Genomic DNA, 10,909 nt, shown 5'->3' on the forward strand with positions numbered 1-10,909 from the left:
ACGCTTAAACCTATCCGGTTTCTTAGGAGGAACGGACGTTCCGGTTCATCTGTAATCTGAAGAATTGACCATATAGCCTCCAAAAAATCAGGAACATTCACTTGTGAAATACCCTCCCCATCAGATAGATCAGGATCGGAAACTGTGGGGTCCGTATAAACGCCATCCTCATCAGTCGAGGTGTCAGGGACAGCAGTGGATTGTGAGGAAGTAATTGCCCGCTTAGAGGACCCTTTGGTCTTAGGCGGGCGAGGGTTAGACTTCTTAGTAGTCAGGGAATGGTTCAATAGCTGTAACTGACTGGACAATTGATCTGCCCACGGCGGATTAACCGCGGGGACCATGAACGGTTGCACTGGCACAGGAGGTCCCATAGGGGGCATTAGTTCAGTAACTAGCGTAGGCAGTAGCGTGGAGAAGGTAGCCCATGGTTGGTCATTCTGAACCCCAGTTGCTACAGTCCCACTGGGGGTCAAGGAACCCCCAGAACCAAAACCCTCAGCTGCTACTTTTTCCTTAAATGTATCTGCAACGTCATCACCACTCCCAGTGGGATCAGCCCCAGAACCGTTACCCTTTTTAGTAGACATTATATAAATCGCAATCTAAGGTAACACAGTACAATATCAGCAGCACAATACCTGACCCAAACCCCTGCGCAGTGTAGTCAGCACAAACAGGAATTTAGGAGAGATACAGTGACTAAAATCACAGAGAAAAATACACACTGAGTATATCTTGTGAATATCCTATATTAATGATAAACCTGACGCACCTAGCCCCCTCAGGTTATAGAATATAGGGATAGCAAGCTGAGTGAGATACACGAAATGGAGGTCACCCAGCAGCTATATGCACACACACATAGTCACATTGTACAATGCAGTAATTATGATATGCAATAATACTGCACTGGACTAGCAATACAGAGTAGTACTAAGTATAGCTATACACTCAATAGATATATCAATGCACAGTAAAGACTGGATGTATATCACAGGGTACTTGTACTATATAACCCTGACTAAGTGCGCTCTTTCTTAACTAACACTGTCAGCAGACATGTAGAATACTTAGGTGTCCTGTAAAATGCACAGTGCTGACAGGCAGGCGGCTTTAGAGAGGAGGATTTGCCCAAGCAGTCCCAGGAACAGTGAGCTGAGGAGAAATGGCGCCCAAACGCTGAAAGGGAGTGAGGGAGAGAGATATATCCAGCTCCAGGGTGGGAACATTTACTCTAAATGGCGCCTTGGGGGAGGGGCTACAGGTCTAAGCCTTTCCCCCTGCTTGACTTAACCACCGGTACTGTGGGCTGCATGAAAAACGGTTTATAAGAGAAACCGACCTGTGCCCTTGCCCTGGTGGCCTAGTGGGGTACCTGTACTATCACAGTGTCCACACCAGCGCGCGCAGCCCGCCTCCCACCAGCCGCACCGGATCGCGATAAAGCGCGGGTCCCTCGAGCGGGACCCACTTACCACCTCCCGAAGCGCGGCCACGCGATCCTGGAGAGCCCCAGCCGTGTGTGTCTAACATGAAGAAAACCGGAGCCTCCGCTGTAGGTACCCGGCAACCATGGCGCGGGAGTGTACAGCGCTGCTGGGGAGAGCTGGAGCTGCAGCAGTGAATGTCACAAGACATTTACCACCGCTGCTGCCCTTGAAGTCTTCACTTTCTACCTCATAAAAAGCTTTTCTTAGGACTGCCTGGAGCAGCCCCTTACTGCAGCACCAACTACAAAACTGAGCTCCTGTGCTGGGAGGCGGGGTTATAGAGGAGGCGGCGCTGTGCATTCTGGGAACAGTCAAAGCTTTGAGCCTGTTGGTGCCTCGGATCAAGATCCTAATCTACACCCCAATGTCTATCCTTGTGGAGCCCAGTGTACCCCGCAGCAGAAATGATGTTACATGCATCTAATGGTGTGTACACACGGTGAGATCCTTACGTTTTCCCTTAAACTCCCCGGAGCCCAGCACCACCGATTTTGAGTAACTTTTCTTGAGATATGGACTATGTGTGCTTACCATTTTGGCTTATGTGAGATGTTATTGACATGTGAGACGAACTAGGTAGTATCTAGCAAGGATTGACTTGCCTGCACAGTCTATCTTTTCTTGCGATGCCGACCTGGCGGGACCGCGCATCAGGATCGAATCGGGATCGCAAGTGGCATAACACCTTGCGATTTGCACTAACTTTTCTTGCGATTTTGACTAGATAGTCAAAATCGAAAGAAAAAATCTCACTGTGTGTACAACACCATAAGAAACATATCCAGAATACGCCCATACCTTACACAAGACACTGCTAACACTCTAATCCACGCTCTCATTATCTCCTGATTATTGTAATAGTCTCCTGACTGGTCTTCCCAGACATAAGGGGGGTACTCACGGAGCGATCGCTGCTTAAAATCTAAGCAATCTGACTAGATTGCTTAGATTTTAAGCACGATCGCTCCGTGTGTAGCCCCCTCAGCGATAGCGATGCGCAGCCCCGCGCATCGCTATCGCTGCTGCTAGATTGGCCTGCATGCAGGCCAATCTAGCGGGTCGCTCACTTCACCCGCTGGGTGAAGTGAGCGGCCCCCCCCCGTCTCCCCCCGCACGCTCAGCACAGATCGCGCTGTGCTGAGCGCCGGGAGAGATGTGTGCTGAGCGGTTCGCTCAGCACACATCTCTCTGACATCGGCTGGTGAGTACTGGCCTATAGGCTCTCACCACTACAATCCATTCTGACTGCAGCTGCGAGGCTTATCTTCCTCGCTAGACGTTCATTGTCTGCAGATCCGCTCTGTCAGTCCCTCCATTGGTTACCGGTATTCTTCTGTATTCATTATAAAATACTTTTACTCACACACAAGGCCATTACCCAAACTACACCAACATACATCTCTTCTCTTATCTCATAATACAGGCCTGGCCAACCTGTGGCTCTCCAGCTGTTGTGAAACTACACATCCCAGCATGCCCTGCCACAGTTTTAGCATTTCCTAGTAGCAAAACTGTGGCAGGGCATTCTGGGACTTGTAGTTTCACAACAGCTGGAGAGCCACAGGTTGGCCAGGCCTGTCATAATATCTCCCAACCCGACCTCTCCGCTCTGCACAAGATCTGCGTCTCTCATCCACACTCATTACTCGCTCCCACTCAAAATTACAGGCCTTTACCCGGGCTTCATCCACTCTGTGGAATGCCCTCCCATGCACAATAAGACTTGCCTCTAGTCTCCAAACCTTTAAACGTTCTCTGAAAACTCATCTCTTCAGACAAGCCTATCACATTCCAGACCCACCCACATAACCTTCAGTGCTTCCCTATCTAATTACATCTGCTCTGTCAGTCCCTCCATTGGTTACCGGTATTCTACCGTATTCGATATAAAATACTTTTACTCACACACAAGGATATTAACCATATTAATATTAAGCAAAGGGGCGGGCGATGTGCGTTAGAGCAGGTAGGTAGAGGCAAAGGGTGGGCAATGTGCGTTATGGCAGGTAGGTACAGGTGAAGGACGGGCGATGTGCATTAGAGTAGGTAGGTAGAGGCGAAGGGTGGGCGATGTGCGTTAGCAGAGCAGGTAGGTACAGGTGAAGGACGGGCGATGTGCATTAGCAGTACAGGTAGGTACAGGTTATGTGCGTTAGAGTAGGTAGGTACAGGTGAAGGACGGGCGATGTGCATTAGCAGTACAGGTAGGTGCAGGTGATGTGTGTTAGAGCAGGTAGGTACAGGTGGTGTGCGTTAGCAAAGCAGGTAGGTACAGGTGATGTGCGTTAGCAGAGCAGGTAGGTACAGGTGATGTGCGTTAGCAGAGCAGGTAGGTACAGGTGATGTGCGTTAGCAGAGCAGGTAGGTACAGGTGAAGGACGGGCGATGTGCGTTAGAGCAGGTAGGTACAGGTGGCGGGTGGGTGATATAAGAGGAGGGTCGGGAGTGAGGAAGAAGAGGGGAGAGCACAGAATAGGAGGATCCTGTAATATTTGGTCTCCTCAGAATGGAATAGATTTTTTTCTAATGCATGCTAATGCCACAGAACGTGTCGGCCTCTGTAACTGCGCGGCTTGGGTACAGGGGACAATAACCGTGAGGCAGATGTGCGGTAATCACGATTTACATTTAGATTTGAGTCATCGGTCTCTGTATATATAGTAAGAAGACATCTCAGATACATAGAAGCAGAAGCTCGGAGCACGAGGCCGCAGGGAGGGCGCGTCCACTCACCATGGCTTTAATCCAGGTGCAGAGTGTCGGTGGCAGCCTGGCCAATAGCTCCATCCCCTCCTTAGTCTGAGTGTGCAATAACGCATGTGCCAACCGCTGCCCCGTCAGGACCAGTAACTGCGATGCCAACACTTCTTTGTCCACAACTTGCAGGATGGCCTACGTACAACACAACAGGTCATTCAGGACACACAGGACACAAGGTATGGAAGATGCTACAATTCCTGCACTGGACATAGTCACCTCTTCTGCAGTTTGGTCAAAGCCGTAGTTATAGAGCTCACATACGTAGTGTCGCTGCAGCGTATCTTGGTTTACTTGAAGTTGCGGTGCCAGCTCCACAGCAAGTGCCGGCCAGTCCAGCGCTTTACAGGGAACGTCTGCAGCGCTTTTCTCTTGTTTCACTGTAATCTGTGATTGGAAGTGCGTCTGGACGGCTGCACTGATCACTTTCATTAAGAACTGGAGGCAGAATATAATATATGATCAGGCGGGCGCACGTACGCAATCCTACCGCATTCTCCCAATCCCTATACAGGCGCAGGCCCAAAATGTGTTTCTGTAATACAGTATATATATATATATATATATATATATATATACACACACACACACACACACACACACACACACACACACACACAGACAGACATTTGGCTTCATCTTACTCTAATGAACAGGCGCAGCGGATTAGACTAGATCCCAGAGGACGGTACAGTATGCAGGGAGTACTGATCAGTAATGTGGTTATACAGGGGAATAAACCAGAGGACGGTACAGTATGCAGGGAGTACTGATCAGTAACGTGGTTATACAGAGGGAATAAACCAGAGGACGGTACAGTATGCAGGGAGTACTGATCAGTAATGTGGTTATACAGGGGAATAAACCAGAGGACGGTACAGTATGCAGGGAGTACTGATCAGTAACGTGGTTATACAGAGGGAATAAACCAGAGGACGGTACAGTATGCAGGGAGTACTGATCAGTAACGTGGTTATACAGGGGAATAAACCAGAGGACGGTACAGTATGCAGGGAGTACTGATCAGTAACGTGGTTATACAGAGGGAATAAACCAGAGGACGGTACAGTATGCAGGGAGTACTGATCAGTAACGTGGTTATACAGAGGGAATAAACCAGAGGACGGTACAGTATGCAGGGAGTACTGATCAGTAACGTGGTTATACAGAGGGAATAAACCAGAGGACGGTGCAGTATGCAGGGAGTACTGATCAGTAACGTGGTTATACAGAGGGAATAAACCAATGCTGGAATCCAGGAGCCACCTGCACTGACTGTGAGAGTCCTGTCCACCGGGGTACATCCGGGATAATCATAAAAATACTGTATCTATATCTATCTATCTATCTATAAACAGTGGGGATTGAAAGTTTGGGCACCCCAGGCAAAAATTCACTTTAATGTGCAAAAAGAAGCCAAGGAAAGATGGAAAAATCTCCATAAGGCATCAAATTACAGATTAGACATTCTTATAACATGTCAAAAAAAGTTTGATTTTATTTCCATCATTTACACTTTCAAAAGAACAGAAAACAAAAAATGGCGTCTGCAAAAGTTTGGGCACCCTGCAGAGTTAATACCTTGTACTGCCCCCTTTGGCAAGTATCACAGCTTGTAAACACTTTTTGTACTGCCCCCTTCGGAAGGAATTACCTTTCCCACAGGACAGCATATATTTGTCTTAATTGTCTTATGTTCTATGTGTGTTTTGTTTATGTCCGTCTATGTGGCAATATACACAAATATCCAAAATATATAATCTACTGAAACCAATATTCGTTGTTCTATGTGTCCTTCCGTCTATTTATGAAGATAGAGACTATGGTGCCCAATATGAAACAAAGATCAACTGCCAGAAACAGTACTGATATTATCTCTATTCCCTGCTAAAACATGCTGAGGATCGCACATATACAGCGCGCAGTATGACGTCCGCCCCTGACCGCAAGTAAGGGCATAATGAGGAATAAGAAGACCAGACAGGGAACCCTCTGGTATCCTGACGAAGCCTGTGTTACAGGCGAAACGCGTCGATCGTCGCCGATTAACGGATTGGATACAAGCCTTTTCACGCTGACCACCGTTACTGATTCCAAGTGTCTGCCGGCAGACATCCGCCTTTTGTTTCTTCTCATCCAGATAAGACCCTGGCAACTATTTGCAGAACACCAGTGAGACTTTAAAAATAGCGGTGAGTGACTTTTGGATTTATCCATATCAACGACTACTGCCTTGCCACTGCTTAAGACTTTGCTGGAAAGACTGTCACTTTGTTTCAAGGATTGGACACATAGAAACACTGTTTCTGGATACAGTATAACACAGGAGTTCTTATTATTAAGTACCTATACATCAGTTTAGTAGAATAAACTGCGTCTCTACTGAAGCAATAGGTTTTCGTTTTTGTTCTTGTATGTTTGTCCAGTGTCTTTTATGTATGTATACCGGTATTAGGAGACCAATTTACATTGCATAGGGGAATACACCATTTTTTGTGCTCATATCAGATTCTGATGTGCATCAATATTTTTAGGAATATTTTATTTATACAAACCCTTTACTCATCATACATTATATACAGCAGAATTGCTTGTTTAATTGATCTTTTTCATTGGCTATCTAAATTAGACATTTAGTAATTCTGTTTTACATTTTTAAGCAAAATAAAATCCTTAACCTTTTATATTCTTTGGCTATACTGACTTTTGTGAAATAGCGCAGGGGTTTACCCCTTTTTTTCATAGATTTGATAGGGCTAGTGGAAGCCCATTTCCCCATAGCAGCTTTTCACATAGGAAGGTTTAGCGCAGCCCTCATCCACATATAACTTTTTGTAGCCAGCCAAGAGCCTTTCAATTCTTGTTTGAGGTATCTTCACCCATTCTTCCTTACAAAAGTCTTCCAGTTCTTTGAGATTCCTGGGCTGTCTGTGACGCACTGCTCTTTTAAGGTCTATCCATAGATTTTCAATTATGTTGAGGTCAGGAGATTGTGAAGGCCATGGCAAAATCTTCAGTTTACACCTCTTGATGTAATCCACCGTGGATTTTGAGGTGTGTTTAGGATCATTATCCATTTGTAGAAGCCAGCCTCTCTTTAACCTCAGCTTTTTCACAGATGGCATCAAGTTAGCGTCCAAAATTTGCTGGAATCTTATTGAATCAATTTTTCCTTCTACTCGTGAAATGTTCCCTGTGCCACTGGCTGCAATACAACCCCAAAGCATGATTGATCCACCCCCATGCTTAACAGTTGGACAGAGGTTCTTTTCATTAAATTCTGTGCCCTTCCTTCTCCAAACGTACCTTTGCTCATTCCGGCCAAAAAGTTCTATTTTAACCTCATCGGTCCACAGAACTTTATTCCAAAATGCATCATGCTTGTCTATATGTTCATTTGCAAACTTCAAACGCTGATTTTTGTGGTGAGGATGTAGAAGAGGTTTTCTTCTGATGACTCTTCCATGAAGACCAGATTTGTACAAGTATCTCTTTATAGTGGAATAGTGTACCACAACTCCAGTGTCTGCCAGATCTTCCTGGAGGGATCGTGCAGTCAAACGTGGATTTTGACTTGCTTTTCTCACAATCCTGTGAGCTGTTCTGTCTGATATTTTTCTTGGTCTTCCAGATCTTGCTTTAACTTCCACTGTTCCTGATGACTGCCATTTATAAATTACATTCCGAAAAGAGGATATGGGCATCTGATAACGCGTTGCTATCTTCTTATAGCCTTCTCCTGCTTTGTGAGCGCCAACTATTCTCAGTTTCAGTGTTCTACACAACTGCTTAGAGGAACTCATGGTGCTGATTGTTGGAGCAAGGTCAGATGAGTCTGGGCTTTTAAAACCTTTGAGATTGACATCACCTGGTCTTTCCAGACGATGATTGAGAACAATTCATGACACTGAGACCTGGCAAAGGGGGCAGTACAAGGTATTAACTCTGCAGGGTGCCCAAACTTTTGCAGACGCCATTTTTTGTTTTCTGTTCTTTTGAAAGTGTAAATGATGGAAATAAAATCAAACTTTTTTTGACATGTTATAAGAATGTCTAATCTGTAATTTGATGCCTTTTGGAGATTTTTCCATCTTTCCTTGGCTTCTTTTTGCACATTAAAGTGAATTTTTGCATGGGGTGCCCAAACTTTCAATCCCCACTGTATATATAAATATATATATATATATATATATAATTGTAGTAAACGGATTGGCACTCACCTACCAGGTGGTAATTTGCTCCGGTGCCCTCTGAAACATCATTTAAATCACCATATCTAATCCATACAGCGGCACTCAGAGACTTGGTAAAGTGTGTATGTATGTATGTATCTATCTATGTATATATAATATATATATAAGATTTTAAACCTACCGGTAAATCTTTTTCTCCTAGTCCGTAGAGGATGCTGGGGACTCTGTAAGGACCATGGGGGATAGAAGGGCTCCGCAGGAGACATGGGCACTTTAAGAAAGACTTTAGGTCTGGGTGTGCACTGGCTCCTCCCTCTATGCCCCTCCTCTAGACCTCAGTTAGAGAAACTGTGCCCAGAGGAGATGGACAGTACGAGGAAAGGATTTTGTTAATCTAAGGGCGAGATACATACCAGCCCACACCAATCACACTGTATAACATGGAATATACTAACCAGTTAACAGTATGAACAAAACAGCATCAGCCAAAGACTGAGCTCAACTGTAACATAACCCTTATGTAAGCAATAACTATATACAAGTCTTGCAGAAAGATGTCCGCACTGGGACGGGCGCCCAGCATCCTCTACGGACTAGGAGAAAAAGATTTACCGGTAGGTTTAAAATCGTATTTTCTCTTACGTCCTAGAGGATGCTGGAGATCCGTAAGGACCATGGGGTTTATACCAAAGCTCCAGACCAGGCGGAAGAGTGCGGATGACTCTCCAGCACCAATTGAACAAACGCTAGGTCCTCCTCAGCCAAGGTATCAAACTTGTAGAATTTTGCAAAAGTGTTTGAACCCGACCAAGTCGCCGCTCGGCAAAGCTGTAATGCCGAGACGCCTCGGGCAGCCGCCCAAGAAGAGCCCACCTTCCTAGTGGAATGGGCCTTTACCGAATTAGGTAACGGCAATCCAGCCGTAGAATGAGCCTGCTGAATCGTGTTACAGATCCAGCGAGCAATAGTCTGCTTAGAAGCAGGAGTGCCAACCTTGTTGGCTGTATACAGGACAAACAGTGATTCTGTTTTCATGACCCGAGCCGTCCTGGCTACATACATTTTTAAGGCCCTGACTACATCCAGGGACTTGGAATCCTCCAAGTCATTCGTGAGGACGAGTCCTTAATTCTGCTCTATCCACATGGAAAATCAGATAGGGGCTTTTGTGAGACAAAACCCGCCAATTCGGACACCCGCCTTGCAGATGCCAAGGCCAACAACATGACCACCTTGCAAGTGAGAAATTTTAACGCAACCGTTTGAAGAGGTTCAAACCAGAGAGATCTTAGGAACTGTAACACCACGTTAAGGTCCCAGGGTGCCACTGGAGGCACAAAAGGAGGCTGTATGTGCAGGACTCCCTTTACAAAAGTCTGGACTTCTGGGAGAGAAGCCAATACCTTCTGAAAGAAAATTGATAGGGCCGAAATCTGTACCTTAATGGAGCCTAATTTTAGGCCCATATCCACTCCTGTCTGTAGAAAGTGGAGAAAACGGCCCAGATGGAAATCTTCCGTAGGAGCATTCTTGGATTCACACCAAGATACATACTTTCTCCAGATACGGTGATAATGTTTTGCCGTCACCTACTTCCTAGCCTTTATCAGAGTAGGGATGACTTCTTCCGGAATACCTTTCCCAGCTAGGATTGTGTTCAACCGCCATGCCGTCAAACGTAACCGCGGTAAGTCTTGGAACATGCAGGGCCCCTGTTGCAACAGGTCCTCTCTGAGAGGAAGAGGCCACGGATCTTCTGTGAGCATTTCCTGAAGATCTGAATACCAAGCCCTTCGAGTCCAATCTGGAACAATGAGTATTGTCTACACTCTTTTCCGTCTTATGATTCTCAATATCTTTGAGATGAGTGGAAGAGGAGGGAACACATAGACCGACTGAAACACCCACGGTGTCACCAGGGCGTCCACTGCTACTGCCTGAGGGTCCCTTGACCTGGCACAATACCTCCGAAGCTTCTTGTTGCCATCATGTCTATTTGAGGAAGTCCCCAATGACTTATTTCTGCAAAAACTTGTTGATGAAGTCCCCACTCTCCTGGATGGAGATCGTGCCTGCTGAGGAAGTCTGCTTCCCAGTTGTCCACTCCCAGAATGAAGACTGCTGCCAAAGCGCTTATGTGATTTTCCGCCCAGCGCAGAATCCTGGTGGCTTCCGCCATTGCCACTCTGCTCCTTGTTCCGCCTTGGCGGTTTACATGAGCCACGGCTGTGACGTTGTCTGATGGAATCAGAACCAGTAGGCCTCGAAGAAGATTCTCCGCTTGACGTAGGCCGTTGTATATGGCCCTCAATTCCAGTACGTTGATGTGTAGACAAGCCTCCTGGCTTGACCATATCCCCTGAAAGTTTCTTCCTTGTGTGACTGCTCCCCATCCTCGGAGGCTCGCGTCCGTGGTCACCAGAACCCAGTCTTGAATGCCGAAACTGCGACCCTCTAGAAGGTGAG

At 46.3% G+C, this 10,909-nt stretch overlaps 1 protein-coding gene across 2 annotated transcripts in view; it reads right to left on the minus strand.

Annotated features, from left to right (window-relative positions):
- Window positions 1–10,909, minus strand: part of RAB3GAP2 (RAB3 GTPase activating non-catalytic protein subunit 2) — a 546,281-nt gene that overhangs the window by 6,891 nt on the left and 528,481 nt on the right. For both annotated transcript variants that reach the window (XM_063919133.1, XM_063919131.1), the window contains 2 exons: window positions 4,470–4,688; window positions 4,227–4,385 (listed from right to left, as the gene is read on the minus strand). In XM_063919133.1, coding sequence (XP_063775203.1) covers window positions 4,227–4,385; window positions 4,470–4,688 — 378 coding nt within the window. The remainder of the gene's footprint in view (window positions 1–4,226; window positions 4,386–4,469; window positions 4,689–10,909) is intronic.

The sequence above is a fragment of the Pseudophryne corroboree genome, chromosome 4 (genome assembly GCF_028390025.1).
Source record: "Pseudophryne corroboree isolate aPseCor3 chromosome 4, aPseCor3.hap2, whole genome shotgun sequence".
NCBI classification, from domain to species: domain Eukaryota; kingdom Metazoa; phylum Chordata; class Amphibia; order Anura; family Myobatrachidae; genus Pseudophryne; species Pseudophryne corroboree.